Source organism: Geotrypetes seraphini, chromosome 10, assembly GCF_902459505.1.
Source record: "Geotrypetes seraphini chromosome 10, aGeoSer1.1, whole genome shotgun sequence".
NCBI classification, from domain to species: Eukaryota; Metazoa; Chordata; class Amphibia; order Gymnophiona; family Dermophiidae; genus Geotrypetes; species Geotrypetes seraphini.
The window spans coordinates 18,195,350-18,217,714 of record NC_047093.1 but is presented as its reverse complement, the minus strand read 5'-3'; the positions used below and the strand labels follow the sequence as shown (position 1 = coordinate 18,217,714).

Below are 22,365 nucleotides of genomic sequence, written 5' to 3'. Positions count from 1 at the left end.
TCTCCTCTAAGTCTTCGCTTCTCCAGGGAGAAAAGTCCCAACTGCTTCAATCTGTCGGTATATGGGAGATTTTCCATTCCCTTTATCAGTTTAGTTGCTCTTCTTTGTATTCCCTCAAGTACCGCCATGTCTTTCTTGAGGTACGGTGACCAGTACTGGACACAGTACTCCAGATGCGGCCGTACCATTGCACGATACAACGGCATGATGACTTCCTTCGTCCTGGTCGTAATACCCTTCTTAATGATACCCAACATTCTGTTTGCTTTCCTAGAGGCTGTGGCGCATTGTGCCGATGCCTTCAGTGATGCGTCTACCATCACTCCCAGGTCTCTCTCCAGGTTACTGACCCCTAGTGGTGTTCCCCCCATTTTGTATGTGAACATCGGGTTCTTTTTCCCCACGTGCATGACCTTGCATTTCTCCACGTTGAAGCTCATCTGCCATTTTTCGGCCCACTTTTCCAGCTGCGTTAGATCCTTTTGGAGATCTTCGCAGTCTTCCCTGGTTTGGGCCCTGCTGTATAGTTTGGTGTCATCTGCAAATTTAATGACTTCACACTTGGTTCCCGCCTCTAGGTCGTTTATGTAGATATTGAACAGGAGCGGTCCCAGCACCGACCCCTGCGGAACTCCGCTCGTGACCCCTTTCCAGTCTGAGTAGTGGCCCTTCACGCCAACCCTCTGCTTCCTGTTTGCCAGCCAGTTTTTGATCCATCGATGGACCTCCCCTTGTACCCCGTAGTTCCATATCTTTTTAAGCAGTCTCTCGTGTGGCACCTTGTCGAAGGCTTTTTGGAAGTAAAGGTAAATGATGTCTATAGATTCCCCTTTATCCACCTGGCTGTTTACTCCCTCAAAGAAGTACAATAAGTTTGTGAGGCATGACCTACCCTTACAGAAGCCATGTTGACTCGGTTTTAGTTGCCCATTTTTTTCGATGCGCTCACAGATGCTGTCTTTAATCAGTGCCTCCATCATCTTTCCCGGGACTGAGGTCAGGCTCACCGGCCTGTAGTTTCCTGGGTCCCTCCTTGCGCCCTTCTTGAAGATGGGCGTGACATTTGCTATTTTCCAATCCTCCGGGATCTCTCCGGTTTTTAAGGATAGGTTGCATATCTGTCGAAGTGGCTCCGCTATTTCGTCTTTTAGTTCCTTGAGTACCCTTGGGTGAATGCCGTCCGGACCTGGCGATTTGTTGCTCTTTAGTCTGTCAATCTGCTTGAGTACATCCTCTTGGCTCACCTCTAAATCTACCAGCTTATCGTCTTGGTCTCCTATTACGATCTCCTCGGGTTCCGGAATGTTGGTTATATTCTCCATCGTGAAGACTGACGTGAAGAACTCATTTAACCTGTCAGCTATCACTTTCTCTTCTTTTACTACTCCCTTTCTGTCTCCATCGTCCAATGGTCCCACTTCTTCTCTCGCCGGTTGCTTCCCCTTGACGTATCTGAAGAACGACTTGAAGTTTGTTGCTTCCTCTGCCAGTCTCTCTTCCACTTCCATCTTCCCCGGCTTTTGGTCACTGTCTCCTCAGCATTCCTTCTGCTGCCTTTAGACATTCCTTTCCGTCTTCTTCCTTTAAAATCTATTTCTCTTCCCTGCTCCTAGCATCTCTTTCATCTAGGCATTTTCCTGCCCCTACAGTTTCTTTCCCAAGATTCTACCTCCTCCTTCAAGTATTCCTATTTCTTACCCTTTCCCTCTCCCAACTTCCCCTCATAACAATTTCCTTCTGTACTATCTAGCTCTCTCCATCCCCCCCCCCCCCCGGGACCAGTATTCTCTGGTATTTTCCAACTGGCCTTCTCAAATCCTTCCTCTTTGGGGCACTCCCTCTCTCTCAGCTTCTTATTTTTTAATTATGACTAATAAATAAGTTAAATCATAGCATTAACAGCCCTACAGTTTAATAAGATGGGAAAACACCCTCTTGACAGAAGTGGATGAAAAATAAAATGATAGAATTCAAAACAGCTCTGGATAAAGAATAGAGAATCCCTATATAGCAGGAGAATGCAATTGGAGCAAAATTTAAATTACTTTTACATTTCAAAAATGGCATAATAATAATAATAATTTTATTTTTATATACTGCCAAAGCCAAAGTAGTTCGAGGCAGTTTACCATAAGAAGAGCTGGACATTCAGTGAAAAAAAACAATGAAGTCTTAGAATACATGAATATTCGTAGGGAGGAAGGGGGACAGAGTAAGTTTACAATAAGAAGAGCTGGACGTTCAGCGAAAAAAAACAATGAAGTCTTAGAATGCATGTAAGTAGAGTACAGGGAAAAGGTATTATGAGTTCTTGGTTACAAATTGATTAAACAGGTTGGTTTTAACTAGTTTTCTGAAGTTGAGGTAGGATGAGGAGTGCTTGATGATGTTACCTAGCCAGCCGTTCTGTTGGCTTGTTTGGAAAGCAAGAGTTCTGTCAAGGAATCTTTTGTATCTGCAGGTTTTTATAGTAGGGTGATTAAACATATGTATTCTGCATGTAGGTCTGGTGGAACAATCCAGTTTAAAATGGGAGACAAGGTACAGGGTGGCCAAACCAAGAATGGATTTGAAACAAAGGCAAGCAAATTTGAACAGTACTCTTGCTTCTAGGGGCAGCCAGTGGAGATTTTGGTAGTAGGGGGTTATGTGATCCCATTTTTTTATACCAAAAATCAGTCGCACTTCTGCATTTTGTATGATTCGGAGTCTTTGAATGGTTTTCTTGATAGACCCCAGATAAATGATGTTACAATAGTCGAGCAGGTTTAAAGCGGAATGATGCTGGGTCGAAGTACTTTCTGATGATTCTTAGTTTCCATAGAGTCGAGAAGCCTTTTTTGATGAGTTCTGTGTGAATATCTAGAGTGAGGTAACGGTCCAGCGTCACTCCCAGGATTTTTATGGTATCGACAATAGGGAAGTTCTGTCCGTTCAGTACAATTGAAGAATCTTTGATTTTGTCGTTCAGGCTTGCCAGGAAGAATTTGATTTTTTCAGAGTTGAGTTTCAGTTTGAACTCTGACATCCATGTTTCAATTTGCTTTAAAGTTAATGCTCGATGATTCCTTGTCTCAGGAGTCAGGCTTGTTATGGGGAGGACTATGGTGATGTCATCGGAGTAGATGTAAAATTTGATTTTTAATTTTTGCAGTGGGGCTAGGTAAATATTGAACAGAGTGAGGGACAGGGGGGAACGCTGTGGGACTCCGCATGGGTTTACCCAGTTGGAGGACTGGTTATTATCGCTGTAGACTTGGTATGATTGTTTAATCAAGAAACCTTGGAACCATTTTAATATGTTGCCCTAGAGTCCAATAGTCTCCAAACAGTTAATGAGGAAGAGGAAGAGGAATTCGCTTGGAGCAGCAGGTTCAGCTCTAGCCACTTTACAGGACAAACTAGGACCATGGTGGTCTTAATCTGCTGCCACTTACTATGTAAGCTGAACTAACATAAAATATCAGTACCTGAGAACTCATTCATATTAGCGTTCATATCTGCTTCTGTCAGTTAATGTAATCTTAGACCGTATCCCTTACTGCCTCAGGTCTCCACCTAGACTAAGTTAACTGGAAAAAAAGATTCATTTTACCTGTGCATAATGTTACCTACCTAAATCCTCACAAATGTGTTTATATAATTTTCACACAATGTAAAGGGAAATGTAACATACATCCTTTTGTAAGAAAAAGTGACTACTTGAATTTTCTGAAAGGTTACCTGTGGTGTCGTTGCCGTGGTACCCACAGTCCCTGGGGTATTGGGTCTTATAGAGACAGTTGCTGTCCTAGGCTGGAATGAAGTGAAGGTCTGGTTTGCACCTGTGCTAGATGGAATTATACCCAGTACTTTCTGCTGAACTTGGACTAAACCTAGGTAAGGAAAAGGGATGCATACAAAGAAGTCATGAAATAAAGTGACTGGAAAACCTTCTTTGACAACTTTTAAACTTTAATTTCTTTGTAAGCCATAAGAATTATCCTGTGAACAATTTGTATGACACAGGGTCAATATGCAGAAGATTTATCTGGCTAAAACTGAGTTTTAGTCGGACAAATTTAGCCGTACTACAATTTAAGAAAATGCCTTTGAATTGTAATGATAATCAGCCCCCTCTTGCAGCCTAGGATCACCTCAAGTTCTATCACCCTCTAACAACTTCCCTCTCCTTTTGTTCTAACCATATATGTCCTCTTTTCTCTACTTATTGTACTTCATCCCTCTTCCCTTTTGTTCTAAGTATGTCTTATTTTGTTTGAGTCATATTTTTCATCTTTTTAAATTACAAGTCTTCCCCCATATTTTATTGTACATCACCTAGAAATTATGATAAGCGATCAATTAAATTTTTAATAAACTTGAACTTAGGTTACCTGCTAATTTTCTTTCTTTTAGTCCATCCAGATTGGCATAGAAACAGATGGGTTTACGCTCCTCTGCCAGCAGGTGGAGGCTCAGACATTGACTTCTGGCTGTTGTATAAGTGGGCTGTGCAGTCCCATCTACAATCAGTCTGACGAAAAGTCAAGCAGCAACCAACTAAAAACTTTATAATAACTGAGAACTATAAACACCAACTTCACTCCCAGAAGGAGAATATCAAGTAATTGTCCATAATGAACAGAGAAAAACACTGTTAGATATTAATTAGAATAAGAACCTTCAAAAATGACCCCACAGCTTGCCACCTAAGCCAGACAAACCAAACGCCGCTGCTCTTATTCAACTCCCCAACAACCCCGACAAAAAGATACCGCAGAAAAAACACACACTCTTTGAGAAGAGACATAACAGTAACATAGTAAATGACGGCAGATAAAGACCCAAGTGGTCCATCCAGTCTGCCCAACCATACATGCTCCATAAAGTAATCTAGCTTAAATGGTCCTTTTTCTTAGATATTTCTAGGCTAGAAACCCAGAGCCCTGCCCAGTAGTGTGCTTAGGTTCCATCTACTGGAGTCTCCATCATAAGAACATAAGCAATGCCTCTGCTAGGTTAGATCTGTGATCCATCGCGCCCAGCAGCCCGCTCACGCGGCGGCCCAACAGGTCCAGGACCTGTGCAGTAATCCTCTATCTATACCCTTCTATCTCCTTCTCCAGTAGGAAATTGTCCAATCCTTTCTTAAACCTCAGTACTATACTCTGCCCTATTACGTCCTCTGGAAGCGCATTCCAGGTGTCCACCACACGCTGGGTAAAGAAGAACTTCCTGACATTTGTTTTGAATCTGTCCCCTTTCAACTTTTCCGAATGCCCTCTTGTTCTTATATTTTTTTGAAAGTTTGAAGAATCTGTCACTCTCTACTCTCTCTATGCCCTTCATGATTTTGTAGGTCTCTATCATATCCCCTCTGAGTCTCCTCTTCTCCAGGGAAAAGAGACCCAGTTTCTCCAATCTCTCAGCGTATCAAAGGTTTTCCATCCCTTTTATCAGACGTCGCTCTCCTCTGAACCCTCTCGAGTAACGCCATATCCTTCTTAAGGTACGGCGACCAATATTGGACGCAGTACTCCAAATGCGGACGCACCATTGCCCTATACAATGGCAGGATAACTTCTTTCGTTCTGGTAGTAATACCCTTCTTGATTATACCTAGCATTCTATTCACTCTTTTAGCGGCCGTTGCGCACTGTGCCGTCGGCTTCATTGTCATGTCCACCATTACCCCTAAGTCCCTTTCTTGGGTACTCTCATTCAATAACATCCCTCCCATCGTATAGTTGTACCTTAGGTTTCTGCTTCCCATATGCAATACTTTACATTTCTCAACCTTGAACTTCATCTGCCATCTCGTCGCCCATTCCCCTAGTTTGTTCAAGTCTCTTTGCAATTCTTCGCAGTCCTCCTTAGTCCGAGCTCCACTAAATAGTTTGGTGTCGTCCGCAAATTTTATTATCTCGCACTTCGTCCCTGTTTCTAGATCATTTTTGAATATATTAAATAGCAGCAGCCCGAGCACCGAGCCCTGCGGAACACCACTCGTGAGCCTCCTCCAGTCTGAGTAGTGGCCCTTCACCCCTAACCTCTGTTTCCTGCCCGCCAACCAGTTTCTGATCCATCTGTGTACGTCTCCGTCCACCCCATGGTTTTTCAGTTTCCGGAGTAGACGTTCATGAGGCACCTTGTCAAAGGCTTTTTGGAAATCTAGGTATATGATGTCTATGGGGTCTCCTTGGTCCATCCGTTTGTTAATTCCTTCGAAGAAGTTAGGCATGATCTCCCCCTTCAGAAACCATGTTGGCTGGTTATCAGAAGTTCGTTTCTTTCAAAATGTTCATCGATGTTTTCTTTTATCAGTGCTTCCACCATTTTCCCCGGAACCGAGGTCAGACTCACCGGTCTGTAGTTTCCCGGGTCACCTCTTGATCCCTTTTTAAAGATGGGCGTAACATTGGCTATCTTCCAATCTTCCGGGATCACTCCTGTTTTCAGGGATAGGTTGCAAATTTGCTGCAGTAGATCCACTATCTCCTCCTTTAATTCCTTCAGAACCCTTGGATGGATTCCGTCCGGACCCGGGGATTTGTCAGTTTTTAGTTTTTCTATCTGCCTGTGTACATCTTCAAGGCTCACTTCCATGGATGTTAATTTTTCTGCTTGATTTCCATTGAAGAATTGCTCAGGTTCCGGTATGTTGGTTGTGTCTTTGTTTGTAAATACAGATGAAAAGAACATGTTAAGTCTTTCCGCGACCTCTTTCTCCTCCTTCACTACTCCCTTCCTGTCTCCGTCGTCCAGCGGTCCCACCTCCTTCCTAGCCAGCTGCTTACCTTTAACATATCTAAAGAACGGTTTGAAATTTCGTGCTTCCCTGGCTAGCCTCTCTTCATACTCTCTTTTGGCTTTTCGGACCACACGGTGACATTCTTTTTGATACTTCCTGTGCTCTTTCCAGTTCCCCTCAGTTTTGTCCTTTCTCCATTTTCTGAATGAATTTTTCTTATTGCCTATCGCTTCCTTCACTATATTAGTTATCCATGCTGGGTCTTTTGTTCGACTCTTTTTGCACCCCTTTCTGAATATGGGGATATACAGATTTTGCGCTTCGCCCACCGTGTCCTTGAAAAAAGACCAGGCATGTTCTACCATTTGCCATTTTTTGAAAATGTTCCTAAGTTTCTTCCTTACCATTCCCCTCATTGCTTCGTAGTTTCCTTTCCTGAAGTTAAAAGTTGTCACTATGGTTCTCTTTCCTTTCGGTATTCCTACCTCAACCTTGAACTTGATCATATTATGATCGCTGTTTCCCAACGGTCCCACTAACCCATTTAGGATTAGATCCAGAGTGGCATTTCCTCTCGTCGGTTCTCTAACAAGCTGCTCCATGAAGCAATCTTGTGTAGCCTCCAGAAATTCTGTCTCCTTAGCGCATCTTGAGCTTCCAAGACTCCAGTTTATCCCGGGGTAGTTGAAGTCTCCCATAATAACTATATTACTGCTTTTGCATTCTCGCTTCATCTTGGCTTCCATTTCTTCATCGATATCTCCGGTTTGCCCGGGTGGACGATAGTATAGGCCCATCTTTATTTCAGGCCCTTTCCTTCCTGGTATTTTAACCCTTAGCGATTCCAGCTTGTTGGTCGTCTCTGCTGTGTCCATTCTTGTCAATTGTATGCTTTCTTTTATGTACAGTGTTATTCCACCTCCTTTCTGTCCTGAACTATCCTGGCGATATAGTTTGTACCCCGACAGTGCTGTATCCCATTTGCTTTCCTCATTCCACCATGTTTCAGAGATTCCAATGATGTCTATGTCCTCTGCATTGGCCATGGCCTCTAATTTCCCCATTTTGTTTCCTAGGCTCCTTGCATTAGTATATATGCAATTTAGATCCTGGTATTTTGTTGTCTTCATTTCCTTTCCCTGTGCTTCGGTCTTTAATGTCTTCTCATTTGCCACAATCTTTCTAACCTCCTCTTCTGGGTTAGTTGATTCCTGTAGTTTGTCTCTTGTTTCTTCCCAGCCCTGTTTCCCCTTAGTATCTTCAAGGGATACCTTCTTCCGAATCGTCGACGCTTGGTCGACTGTTGGCTTTCCCCTTCCTCTTAGTTTAAAGCCTGATCTATTCATCTCTTGACGTTGTATGCTAGAAGTCTAGTTCCCGCCACGCTCAGGTGCAGTCCATCCCTCCTGTAGAGCTTGCTCTTGCCCCAGAACGTTGTCCAGTTCCTCACGAAGTGGAATCCTTCTTTCTCACACCATTTCCTCATCCACGCATTTATTGATTGTAGTTCCTCCTGCCTCTTCACATCTGCCCTTGATACTGGTAGGATCTCTGAGAACGCTATCTTCTGGGTCCTCATTTTCAGCTTCCTTCCCAGAGCCTTGAACTGTTCTATCAGTGTGCTTCTTCTGTCATCATTTGTCCCGATGTGGATCATTACTGCGGTCTCTTCTGTCTCCTGCTTCTTCCAGGATCTTTCCAATTTTGTCCACGATGCCCTTGGTCCTCGCTCCTGGGAGGCAGGTCACCAGCTGATCCTCTCTTCCTCCTGCCCATCTTAACCATCGAAACTCTCCACAGCCTGTCCTCAACTGAATAGTCCATATATGGGACACAGGTCATGCAAGCCTGCTCAGTACTGGCCTTAGTTCCTTCAATGTATACCCATTATTTTCTGATTAGAGAAATTAGGGAAAATTAGAAGACATCGAATAAAAACGACAGGGCGCAATCTCTGACGATCTGGAGGGACTAAACAAAAGAAAACTAGCAGGTAAGAATTAAATTTCTCCTTCTTTAGCATCCCTCCAGACCGGCACAGAAATGGATGGGACATTCCAAAGCATCACAGGTGGGATTCCCGAAGGGCTGCCACTAGAACACACTCACCAAACACCACATCCCAACGTGCCTGAACGTCCACACAGTAGTGTTGCACAGAGGAATGGAGAGTAGACCAAACTGCAGCTTTACAGATATCCACTGGAGGCACAAGAGAAGACTCAGCCCAAGAAGCCACCTGCCCCCGAGTGGAATGAGCTTTGAGAAAATCCTGCAAGAACTCCAAGATGTGAAGCAAAGATATGTGAAGGGGAACCATGCCATATGCGGATTAGCACTCCTCAAAGAGACGCCAAATTCTCACATAAGCCCAAGAGGTTGAAAGTCTCCAAGAATGGAATAATAATAATAACTTTATTTTTCTATACCGCCACAGTCAGGCGACTTCTAGGCGGTTTACATTGTAAGAAGGTTGGACATTCAGCGAATAACAAAAGGTCTTAATACAATACAATAAGTCTACTTACAATACCGTACAATGAGTCTAGATACAGTACAGTACAATACATTACAATGAGTCTAAATACAATACAATACAATACAATAAGTCTAAGTACAATACCATACAATGAGTCTAAATACTATACAATAATCTAAATGGGAAACTTACGTACTAATTGGAGTTCTATGGGTTATGAGTACCTGAATATTTTAGTACTTACATTTTAATTGGAGTGGGGAATGGGACCCTGAGCCAGAAAGTCTGGTGAGAGAAGCAGTGGAAGAGGATCTGCCACAAGACAATGAACCATGGGTGCTTGGGCCAGTCCGGAGCCACCAGGATCACACGGCCTGAGTGTCAAGCAATGCAAAGAAAAATTCTGCCCACCAGTGGCCATGAAGGAAAGACATACAGCAGGCTGTCCATCAGCCAAGACTGCACCAGAGCATCCAGGCTCTCGGACTGGTAATCCCTGTGGCAACTGAAGAACCTTGGTGCTTTGGTATTGACACTCGTAGCCATGAGGTCCATGACTGGCTGGCCCCAGGCCTGAACAATCAACCACAGTCAACTGGCTTTTGGACAAGTTGACCATCCAGTACAGCGATTGCAGGAACTCTACAATCCGAGTCATGACCCAGGAGCTCTCCTGAAGGACTTCGCTGTAATTAACCAGTCATCCAGATAGGGATGAACTAGAATACCCTCCTTGTGCAAGGTCACCACCACCATAATCTTTGTGAAAGTCTGCAGAGCCGTGGCCAGACTAAAAGGAAGCGCACATAACCGATAGTGTTTTCCCAAAATCATAAAGAGAAGGAAACGCTGATGGGAGGTCCAAACTGGAACATGCAGGTAGGTCTCTGTCAGATCGAGAGAAGTCAGGCTGAACAACCAGAATGATGGATTTCAGAGTCTCCAAGTGAAAAAAAGGAACTGAAAGTGCCCTGTTGACATCTTTCAGATACAAGATGGGTTTTGTATTATTTTAGCATTGTAAACTGACCAGATATGTCGATGGTCTGTATATCAAAATATGAATAAACTTGGAAGACTCCTCTTTCTTGGGCACTACGACGTAAATGGAGTACCTGCCTGTACAAAACTCCTGAGGAGGCACTGGGGCTACCGCATTGAGGTCCAGCAACCTTTGCAGCGTCTGATGAAAAGCCTACTTCTTCCAAGCTGCCTGACAAGAGAAGAAACAATCTGGCAAGGGCTGGAAAAACTCTAGAGCATAGCCGTCCTAAATCACTTCTAGGACCCATTGATCTGTCGTGATCACAGCTCACCCCAGTAAAACTCCTGCAACCAGGCTCTCACCAGAACTGGGGAAAGAACCTGCAATGAGTAACTGGGCTGGATGGGTGGAGAAGGAGCCACCGGTGGAGTCATGACCGCCCTGGCGGGCTCCCTGAAAGAACTGCATGTGCTGAAAGAAACGTCCTCTGGAAGGAAAAGAGGCTACACCCTGGCCAGGATGGTACCAACAAAAATCACACAAACGCCCAAGGGAACTATCACCCCGCGACATCTGACGAGGACAGTCCTCCAGAAGCTGGGGCACCTTAGATCCACTCAAGGCCTGAACAAGCTTATCCAACTCCTCCCTGAAAAGGAATGAGCCTCTAAAAGAAAATTCACTGAGCTTAGCCTTTCAGGCCGCATCCACCAACCCATCCCAAAGCCACAGGGTACAGGGAGTGGCCACTTTGAGGGCTATGGACTTGGCAGATGCCCATAAAAGATCATACATGGAATCAGAAAGATAAGAAGCACCGAGCTTAATCTTAGCCACCTCCTGATCCACCAAGGGACCAGTCAGCAGACTCCCGGTACAGGACCCACTCAGACCACTGGAAACAAGCCTGGGCTACCAAACCACCACAAATTGCCACCTGGCCAGCCAAGGCAGCCACATCAAAACTCTGCTTAAGAAGAGACTCCATCTTCCGATCCTGGGAGACTCTCAAGGCTGAGGCGCCTTCAAATGTATGTCTACGCATGATAGCCGAGACACCACATCAACCACAGGAGGCTTAAAGGTATCTCTATCCTCATCAGGAATGGGATAGAGCCTTGTCATGGACCAAGCTAAGCGGAAAGGTGTGTCCGGAGTCTTCCACTGTGTGAATATCCTGATGCATAGGAAGAAAAAGGAAGGCCAAAGCAGGGGGTCCTTCACTTCCGCCTCAAAGTGCAAAACCAAGAATAAGTTCCTGCAGTTCTTCCTGGTGAAAAATGCATACCACCGATGCATCCTCGCCAGACAGTTTCTCAGAAAAACAAGACGCCCTCATCATCCATCCCCCAAAAGGGTCTTGGGGATCCAACAAAGGGTCCAAGTCCTCATCAGGTGAAAACGTGTCTGCAAATAAAAATTCCTCGTCCCACGAAACTCGTGGCCGCTTGGACGAAGACGGGGGGAGAACCAGGACAGACGCTGATGCCAAGGGGGTTGAACGACAGCAGACATGGAAAGCAAAAGCCCCCCCAAAAAACCAGAGACCCCTGGGTAAGAAACAATACTCCCAGCCATCTGTAAGTAAGCCTGGTGCATGGCTAAAAAAAAATCAGGAGCATCCCCCCCCCCCCAGAGGCAAAGAAGCACTCACTACAGAAACAGGAGAAGCATTAAAAACCTGTTCCTGTCTCTCTAGGACAAGAGAAAGGTCACTTGAGGCCAATGCATAATTGGCAGAACTTCCCGCCAAAAAAATCTCCCAAGAGGCCTGCTGCAGCAGAGGCCTGAACAGACCCAGCTACTAAGGCTGGAGAGCTAGCTGCAGCAGCTACAGTGGTAAGGGAGTCCCCAGCACTATCGGCGGTAAGGGAAACCTTATATCCCTGACGATCGGTGGCTGGTGAAATCACTGTGTGGGCGATAGGGAAAGCCTGGGTTTCCCCACTGCCTACAGCCGACAAGCGATGCATATACGAAGGGGAACCCTGCTCGTTGGCACCTGAAGCCAATACTGTCATGTAGGTCATTTTTTCAACTAATTGTTAATTGGATTTGGATAGAACATATGTTTTATGTCTGTAGGTGGTAGAGACGGTGAATACGCTATGATGGCCTCTAATACAGCTGGCTCTGTGAAATATTACTAGAGTTATTGTTGTGGGTCTGAGCATTCACTTAAAAGCACTTTGAAAGGTTTTATTGAATTTTTTATTACTATTTTATTTTATTATTTAATCATTTTGAAAATAATATCAAGCATTTACACTTGTTAAGGAAATACAAACAGAAAATTGCAAAAACAAATTATTTGATAGGAATCAATACCATTTCTTCTTAGACCCCAAAAATACCATGGGGGGGGGGGCAAATCCCAACATTAAAACTTAAAAATCAAACAACTAAATACAATATCAATAAAGGCCTTAACAATATTCCTCTCATATATATAACACCCATTAGTCCCTGATGATCTTTTTCATATCTAGAAAGTTCCTAAGATGTTCTGGAACAAAAAAAGTATATTTCATCCCCAAATATTTTATGAGGCATTTACAAGGATAAACCAATTGAAAGGTGGCTCCAAGATCTTTCACTTCTTGCCTCATTAACTAGAAACAATTTCCTCCTTTCTCGTGTCTCTTTGTTAACATTTTTTTATTACTATTTTATATGTTTTTCTTCTTTTTTTCTTGCTTCAAGGTGATTAATGAAAGGTGTTTGTATATCACCTTAGATAATTTGATTTTCCCTTGCATATAGTGTTGACAGAATTTTCCAGTCATGCAAATATACAGGAGCTTTCTAAAATGTGACCCATGTGGTTTCAAAATCTCCTAAGCATCAATTTTTGGATAATTCTGACTATTGTCTAATAAAACATATCTAGCAAAAAATCTAGAGGCAAGTGTAAATCCTGCCTCTGGATTGTACCATTTTAGTCTCAATGGATGGGAGTTTTTGTTTCTTACCTCCTTGGGTGGCTGGGACGTTGAGAGCGACGATCTTACTGTTGGCGGGGAGTGGCAGTTTGGTGATCACTTTACCTGCCACAGTAACAGGGCTACCAGTAATTTGGAACGTCTGACCTGTGGTGGCAATGGTGGTAGCTGATGTGGCTACTGTGTTGGTAGCTATTGAAATGTACAGTAAATACACAAACAGATTAAACAAGCAAGCTGGAAAATGCTGGAAAACAACAGGTACCCACGAACCTGTACACTTATTTTCAAAAGGAAATGCTCTGTAAAGTATTCCTTTATAAATATGGATGGGCAATCGACTACGGATACCACGTGCTTTGCACCTGAATTGGATCAGCTGAGAAGAGTACAATGCTGCAAAATCCAGAAGGAAGCTTGGGTGAATAGGGAGAGAAATGGCCAACAGGAAACAAGGTAATAGTGCTCTGTATAATTCTCATTTGGAGGATAGATTAGATAGATACTATTTCATAGTAACTGAAAGGAAGAAAGACAGGATGGGGCGATTTAAGACATTTAAATACCTCCAAAGTATAAACACAGAGGAGCTGGCCTCTTGTAACACAAAGGAAACTATGGAATGAGGGAGTCGTGGGAAGAGGATGAAAAGGAACAGACAGAAGTTTTCTAAGGAAACATTTCTTTAGGGAAGAGGTGACAGATGTGTGAAATGGACTTCTACCGGAGGTGGTGAAGATGAGGAAAGTACTTGAATTCAATAAAGCATAGGGTCAAGTATAGAGGATCTCTGAGGGAGAGGAAGGGATTGTAGAAGTAAACAGTTTATGTGGATGGGCAGATTAATAGAAACTTGGAAAGAATACCTGTTTTACAGCTGAAATTATTTGCACTGTTATCCAGCCCATATACTTTTAGACGTGTTCACACAGTGGGACAATAATCAAACCCTGCTTTTCTATATAAAAGCTTTTGATTACACTTCCCCCTCCCCATTCGCGGTTTCCGCACTCGCGATTTCACATAATCATGATTTTTTGGGGGGAGGGGGAAAACCCATATTTTTGCCTTCCCCTGGCCTTACCTGGTGGTCTAGCGGGCTTTCGGGGCAGGAGCGATCTTCCTACGCTCCTGCCCCGTATAGATCGCCAATAGGAAATGGCTGCCGTGAGCTCCCGCCTTAGTCTCGAGACTACGGGAACTCACAGCAGTCATTTCCTATTGGCAATCTGCACGGGGCAGGAGCGTAGGAAGATCGCTCCTGCCCCAAAAGCCTGCTAGACCACCAGGTAAGGCTGGGATGCCGGGGGAAGGTGGGAGGGAGGCGGGGGTGAGTCAGAGCCGGTATTCACGGTATTTCCCTATTCGCGGTCTGGCTCTGCCCCTATCCCCCGCGAATAACGAGGGAGATGTGTATTTCCTGGAAATTAGGCACAATTACCATTTTTGACTTGGTAAATGTTTCACTGACCCTTTACATGTTCCACTATCTGATAAAACTTATTTACATTATTCTCTTCTCTTGCAGTAAAGTGTTTTTATTATTTTTTGAATTTTAATAAAAACATTTGAGTCTTCAGAGCCATAATCAATTTACCTCAGTAGAACAACCAGCATATTAAAATTAAGTATAAGCTTACCAAATGTTCTTGTAAATGAAAAATATCTTGACTCTGAAATGTTGCCACCACTGTTGCCACCACTAGTTACTTAGTTTAAGTCAAAGTCTCACCAAGATGAACAAAGCTTAGCTTAAAAATGTATGGAACATTCATTCATATATTACAAAATCCTAAATAGGCCCCTCTGAAAGTGACAAAAGCTAAATTCTACTAGGCTTCTAATTTTAGGAGCCTAATCCTGAGTAGCTGAAGTGTAAATTTAGGGTACGGAAAAGTAAAATTAGGAGCTAAGCAGGGTTTTTCACACTAGGCACCTAACTTGGGCTCCTAAATTTAGACAAATGAGCTGCAGCTTTAAATTCAGACACTAAATTTTAGGACCTTCATTTTAGGTTAAGAGAATGACAAGGGGACAAATTTTTCCTGGGAACTCATTTTCCCGTCAAGTTCTTTGCCTGTCCCTGCCTCATTCCTGCAAGCTCTGTCCTCATCTGCACAAGCCTCAAACACTTTAAAATCATAAGTGTTCATGGCTTGTGCGGTTAAGGCAGAGCTTACAGGAATGGGGCAGGGACAGCGAGAAAACTCATGGGGACGGGATGGGGAAATTGAGTTCCTGTGGGGAGAGGGACAAATTTGTCCCCATGCTATTCTCTATTTTAGGTGAATTTTCAGATAAAAACATAAGGGTCAGATTCTCGAAAAGCCGCCAAAAGTTAGTCACCGGCAAGTGCCTAGATCACACCTTTTGGGGATTAACTTAAGGGTTTTAATTGGTTCCAAGTGGCGTAATAATTGATTGCACCATTAAAAAACAATAAAAACCAAGCAAATAAAATTTAGGCAATGCTAGGCAGCCTATTGGACTGGCGCCTAGGTCCATGGTGCCTCACGTCATCTAATGACGTCGAAGCCCAGAAGTGGGCATGTTTAGGGGCGGCGACAGACTTCAGTATCACTAGGCAATGTTAGCCACAATTCTGCATGGACCTTAGTCGCCAGAAATTTAGGCCTGCAAAACCCTGGTCTACATTTCTGGCGCCTAGGGTCCTTCCTAGGTGCCAGTATTCCCAATTCTGAAAGTGGCGATGACCATGATTGACTCCTAAGCCCCTTAGATTAAGCACCTATTTTCAGCCAATCACAGGAATCTAAATGAAGGTACTCCACTCTTCAAATGCCTGCCTCATACCAACATAGCACTGTAGATGGTGACACTAGGAGCAATTGGCCCACTGATAGAACTCAGAAGTTTGACTGCTTGTAGAACCTCATTCTTTATCCAATATGAACCAAAAGACACTTCCTTGTACTAACAAAATTCTCCATCAGGGACAGGTATTTCCTTTGAAGATGAGGGCTATTTACCTGCTGTAGACTGGCCTTGTTTAACCCATGTAGCAAAAGTCTGATGGAAATTCTTATTTGGCTGGAATGTTACTGTGGCTGGGGAGCCCACTTTAGTGGTCAGTACTACTTTGGTTCCAGATGGAACTGGACTGGACAAAGAGCCGACCATAACTTTCTGGGATGTTGAAATTGTGGATGCAGTACTGCCTGTTGGATTGGCTGTAACAGCTGTAGTTGTGGCAGGTAGCTGCTTCTGCTGTTCCATTCGTTTCTATGAAAGTTACAAGGAGGATAACATGAGTACGCCACTGTAATGAAACCGTTAAACCTGTAACAGATAACCAAAACTAGCAGTCATCACAGAAAGGTATAGGACTGAGGAATTTAGTAATACTCAATTATAAAAAATAAATAAATAGAATAAATTAGGATTTTGGAAAGAGTACATCAACTCCATTCACAACAAACCATGCAAATACCACATACAAATGAACATGCACATGGGGGGGGGGAAGGTTTATTACACCCAAAACCATGTTAACACATACTGCAGCAAGATTCTAGTTTATCACGAATCCCAGTGTAGAGTAAATTATCTGAAGTCCTGTTTCCCATTTGTGTATCTAAACACAGTAAAATGTGCTCTAATGAAAAACACTTTGTAAGCACTAGCTAATACAAACACTTTTGTAGACGGCTATAAATCTATTGTTCTTGCTGGGGCCACTTTCAAAAGCCTATTACCTAGATATAATGCTTATCACTGTTTAAAAAGCGCCCACTCTCAACATGGCTAAAAGTATGAGTGGGCTTTTAAGAATGCATATAATTTCAGCCTGAGTAAAAGAGACTCATTCCTGAGAGCACATCTGGGCCATGGATCTGGGTCTAAACAGTACTTTTTTTTTTTTTTTTGGGGGGGGGGCATTTTGCTCAAGCCTTTTCAATGGCAGTTGAAGGCAAGATACATTCACATACATTCTCTGTCCCTCAACAGTGTTCAGTCTAAGACAGGCTTACAGGATCCCAGGTAGTATCAATTAAATGTGAACCTTGCCTTCCTTGGCTCTCAGCCTGCTGCTTTAAGTACTAAGCTACTCCTCCACACCATTTTTAAAATTATGTGTGCTACTTCACAGCCAAAATTCATCTGATTTATCTGTGGGTTAAAAGTCCACAGCTGTTTTTTTGTGTGTGAATACTTTCACCAATTTTCAAATAAGGAGGCTTTGCTTTTAAAAATCACAAAGTAGGTGTGTGCTGTTTGAAAATTTGGAAGTGTAAGATCCAAAAACACCCCACTACTGATTGCTGGAACATAAACTGATAATGACACATTACTTATTCTGGATTTTACCTGTCAAGCATGAATCCCATGCATTTTACCAAGGTCTAAAGAGACACTGGGGCAAATAGTACTGTGATACAGAAACATTTCCCCATGCAAACAGGAGCTAAGTAGGCTCTACTGTGTTTATAGTTCAACTTATGCATAATGTGTACAGGATTGACATCAGGTGGGTATGTTAATGGGTCCCCACCTGCTGGGCAACCAATCGCTGCTGTTTAAGCTGAAACTCCATTTGGGCTTTGAAATCCTCAGTCTTCTTCTGTTCACTAACCTTAGTCTGCTGCTCGACAGCCTGAGCCTTTTCTTTCTCCACCCTGTGAAGATACCAAAAAAAAAAAAAAAAAAAAAAATCTGATCACATTCATAACTTTAAAAATTAACTTTAGATTACATTATACACTGGAGAAAGTAAGAATTAATATGCCACTAAAGAATTGTCTACAGCAGTGTATCACAAAATGTATGCCATGGTGAGATTTCAAATGTGCAGCAAAAGAAACGAGTCAGTCACTGCCGGCACTGGTGCTTCTCCTCCTTTCTGCCCTCCCCCCACCTTTGACAATAGAGGGATTTCCAAAACCCGGCAGTTTGTCCGGGTTTTGGAAGGCCCCCAAGCTCTGAGCCATGTCTACAGGGCCTCTGAGCATTCACGGACGTCAATGTGATGACATCATGCACATGTGTGTGACATCAATGGTCAATATCCGTGCATGCTCAGAGGCCCTGTAGACGTGGCCAAGAGTTTAGTGTGCCGCAGCGGGGAAAAGTTTGTGAGACACTGGTCTATAGCAATGTATCACTATGTTACTTTATGAAGCCAATGTTAACATAATCAGACTTTGTTCCTAGGCAAAGCCAGTGAAAACAAAGGTATAACCTGCAATACCATGAATACTTTCAAAGGAAGGAGAACACAGAGTCCATAGATGAATAGTGGCATTGCAGCTAAATCCATTCTCAAACTTCTGTACCATGCATACCTAGAAAAGCATTTTAGTAATAATCCAACCCCCCTCCCCTCAACCAAATAAAACAAAGACCCACTACTGAGGATACAGAAATGGATGCCATATATCAGTATTACTTATCTTAGTGAGAAACCAAAAATGGAGATTATATGGCTATTTAATTCTTAGGTACATGCATTTACAATACACGTGATCCTAAAACAGCCATTGGAATGCATGCCATTTTATCTGCACATGTCTGGTGAACAAGTTTCAATCCACATTAGCTACTCTGGACAGATCTATGATGTGTGTGAGATTATATCAAAACATCAATACGATGTCCTTTGTCTTGGTGACCCAATACAATTTTCCATAATGTCACTGTATTGGGTATATATATATATACCGTATATATGCATGCATTCAGCAGTCGTTTGCTTAACTGTTGAATCTTTGTTTCTATTCCATTTTGTTGCACTTGGCATACCTGTCTAATTTTGTGTTTTTCCTTGGTAATATTATGCTTGGAAGGAGGACCTGGGGGGATGGGTTTTTTTTGGGAGGGTTGGTTTGGGGATGGGGGGTTATTGCTCTCTCTGAGTCCGTCTCTCTCCATCTCCCTTAGAAGAAAGAAAGATGACGGCAGAAAAGGGCTATAGCCCACCAAGTCTGCCCACTCTACTGACCCGCCCTATTAAGTCTGAGTGTCTTATTAGGCCTCTGTAGGGATCTCACGTAGATGTCCCATTTATTCTTAAAGTCAAGCATGCTGTTGGCCTTGGCCACCTGCTCCAGAAGCTTATTCCAGTGCCCCACCATCCTTTCTGTGAAGAAATACTTCCTGATGTCACCCCTAAATTTCCCTCCTCTGAGTTTGAGCGGATGCCCTCTTGTGGCCGAGGGTCCCCTGAGTAGGAAGATGTCATCTTCTACCTTGACACGACCCGTGATGTATTTAAACGTTTCAATCTTGGGTATTGTAATTTGAAAATGTTGAGCTTGTCTGCACTTTGATTGTTATCCTGTTGGTGTTTTTGTTAGCTCAATAAAATACATTTGACTATATATATATATATGCATTCAGTTTTTATTTGTATTTTATATAAATAAATCTTGTTTTCTCCAAGGTTGATGTGTACTGTCCCACTCCCCATTTGGTTTCTTTCTCAGTTTGTTTTGCATGGGGTAGTTTCACCTAGTTTTTTGTGCTTTTCAGAAAAGACATTAACCAAGCAAAATCTTTCATGCAAGTTTGGTGTTTCACCTTTCAGCAAATGATTTGATTTCCCATAATTCCAGTTCCTCTTCAGGCACCCAAGTTTCAATTATGATAGGTCCCGTTTGCTTGGGTATTTCTGGCCTCTTTGGTCTCAGTGCACTTGATCTGAGGCCCTTCCTCTGCGGTGTAGGAGTTTCTTTAAGAGGAAACCAAAACACAAAGACATGCAAGCTTTATGCTATTCTGTTCTTGACACACATATTTTAAAGTTCTGGAAACATTTTCAGATTGCTAAACTTCTTCAGTACACATTTAATCCATTGCCATAGAAACCTACAATACCGACAGCCTATCTCAAAACAGGACAGAACAGAATTATACTAGTTACCACAATCTCCCCCTCCCCACAACATATTATTCATAGTAACTATTCACAGCAGAGATCAGTAAAATGTCAGCAGTACAAGGTGTAAAATTTAAGCATCTGGTTTCCCCAAACATGGCATTAACCCCCCTCCCAACAAAAAAATCTAAACAGGTTTCAAGTTTTAATAAAAATTTGATTAATTGCCTAAACAAGGCGATGAACAATAGGTTTAATTTTTGCTTTTTGCAAAGACCAACACTTACAGACTTACAGAACAAGGACTGGAAATAAAGGGAAGAACTACAATATCAAAAAATAGGAAAGAACATAAAAGGGAAAAACAAAAGGAAAGCACACCAGAGGACAGAAGAGTTTCTTATTTTATATCTATGGCAAAAATGTTTTGTTCGGGAATTTCAAAAGGATTCAAATATTGTTGAGCGAGATCTACAGGGTGATATTTAAAGGAAAGGGAGAAGGCGACTGAGAACTGGAGAGGGTTTATGGTAATACCATGATGTTAGGGGAGGATGTGTTCATTTGCTTAGAGCTACTTCTTACTTTGTTATATTTCATACACAAAATCAGAGACCTATGAAGTATAATTTTAACCTGCATATAACGCCTACCCCCCAAAAAAAAAAACCCACCCTGAGGAAGTTGCTGTTGCAATATAGACACTGATGTCATCTGTGGGACCTTGATGACACAGGATACTAATTAGTGCTTCTCACTAAAGCAAATAACAGTGTCGTAGTGACCTAGTAAAAAACAGCAGATAAAGACCCGAATGGTCCATCCAGTCTGCCCAACCATACCCTCTTTTTAAATTACTAATTTAAATATTTCTTTTTCCTAGCTATTTCTGAGCCAAAAACCAAAGCTCTGCCGGTACTGTGCTTAGGTTCCATCTACGAAGTCTCTGTCAAAGCCCTCCCCAGCCCATCCTTAACCAATGTCCTAATATGCTCAAAAGTACCAGCGCCTTTTTGAAACAATTTCTAGAAATTTAGATTTAAATATAATTACATAAGCATAAAATTGTTACTATGGTTTTGCCTTTTTGGCTTTGCTATTGTCTTTTTGGCAACTGCTCACCTGTTAATTTTAAGAACATAAGAGTTGCCATATTTCCAGTTTCCAACAGTGGCCAATCCAGGTCACAAGTACCTGGCAAAATCCCAAAAGAATAAAGCAGATTTTATGCCGTTTATCCTAGAAACAGACAGCAGATTTTCCCAAGTCTGTCTTAATAATGGCTTATAGACTTTTCTTTTAGGAACTTATCCAAACATTTGAAAAACCCTGCTAAGCTAATCGCTTTTACCACATTCTTTGGCAACTAATTCCAGAGTTTGAATTATATGTTGAGTAAAACAAACAAGAGGAAATATTTCTTTAAATTTACTCCTTAATAGCTTCATTGTGTGCTCCCTAGTCCTCGTATTTTTTGAAAGAGTAAAAAAATATGATTCACATCTACCAGTTCAACTCCACTCAGTATTTTACAGATCTCTATCATATCTCCTCTGAACCATGTCTTCACCAAGCTGAAGAGTCCTAGCTGTTTTAGCCTTTCCTCATAAGGAAGTTGTCCCATCCCCTTTTATCATTTTCATCACCCTTCTCTGTACCTTTTCTAATTCTACTATATCTTTTTTGAGATGCAATGACCAGAATTGCACACAGTATACAATTAACAAAATATATTTTATCTAAAACCTTCTTAACAAATTTTATGCCTCAAATACGTAAAACAGAACTATAACAACATGGGTAGAGACTGGAGGAAGTGACATCATAGGTCTGGATGGCAGCCTGATTCCTGAGCTCCTGCTTCCCCACTAACTTAACTTGCTTAATCCCTTGCCATCCGTCTTTCTATTAGTTTTACTTGTGCTTCTGAAGTGTTGAAGAAACAATATCATGGCTTTCCGAACTAAATCTGGTATTAAAGAGGGTGGTAAGCTCCCTCATAAGCCGGAGCAAAAACCTTCCTTGTGCCATACGTCCCTAGGCTCTGTCTGAGTCAGTCCTTGCACATTGGCCATAGGATCATCCACACTTTTTCCAAAGAGTAAATGTCCCTCAAATGGTAATTTACTCAAGGTTGCCTTGCCCATTGACTGATCCATAACATCCTGTGGGCAGAAATGGAATAAGCAGACATTTTGCTTACGACTCTGAAAATATAATACAAAGCATCAGTTACATAATCCACTCGACATTAGAAACTGGTGATCCCTCCCAGCAATTGCCTCTGAATTATGGTGCACCCTGTATGGGAAAAAAATGCCACTGCAGCTACTTTTAAACCCGAGGCCACGGCCTCAGAGATTTTATGAACAAAAACCAGGCTAAGGTCTT

The 22,365-nt window shown here is 42.5% G+C and overlaps 1 protein-coding gene across 9 annotated transcripts in view; it reads right to left on the bottom strand.

The window, feature by feature from the left end:
- Positions 1–22,365, bottom strand: part of BPTF (bromodomain PHD finger transcription factor) — a 232,412-nt gene that overhangs the window by 67,508 nt on the left and 142,539 nt on the right. For 7 of the 9 annotated variants that reach the window (XM_033961424.1, XM_033961417.1, XM_033961422.1 and 4 more), the window contains 5 exons: positions 19,677–19,827; positions 17,653–17,776; positions 16,130–16,382; positions 13,170–13,331; positions 3,724–3,875 (listed from right to left, as the gene is read on the bottom strand). In XM_033961424.1, the coding sequence (XP_033817315.1) occupies positions 3,724–3,875; positions 13,170–13,331; positions 16,130–16,382; positions 17,653–17,776; positions 19,677–19,827 (842 nt within the window). The remainder of the gene's footprint in view (positions 1–3,723; positions 3,876–13,169; positions 13,332–16,129; positions 16,383–17,652; positions 17,777–19,676; positions 19,828–22,365) is intronic. The other 2 variants (XM_033961420.1, XM_033961425.1) reach the window with 1 other exon arrangement.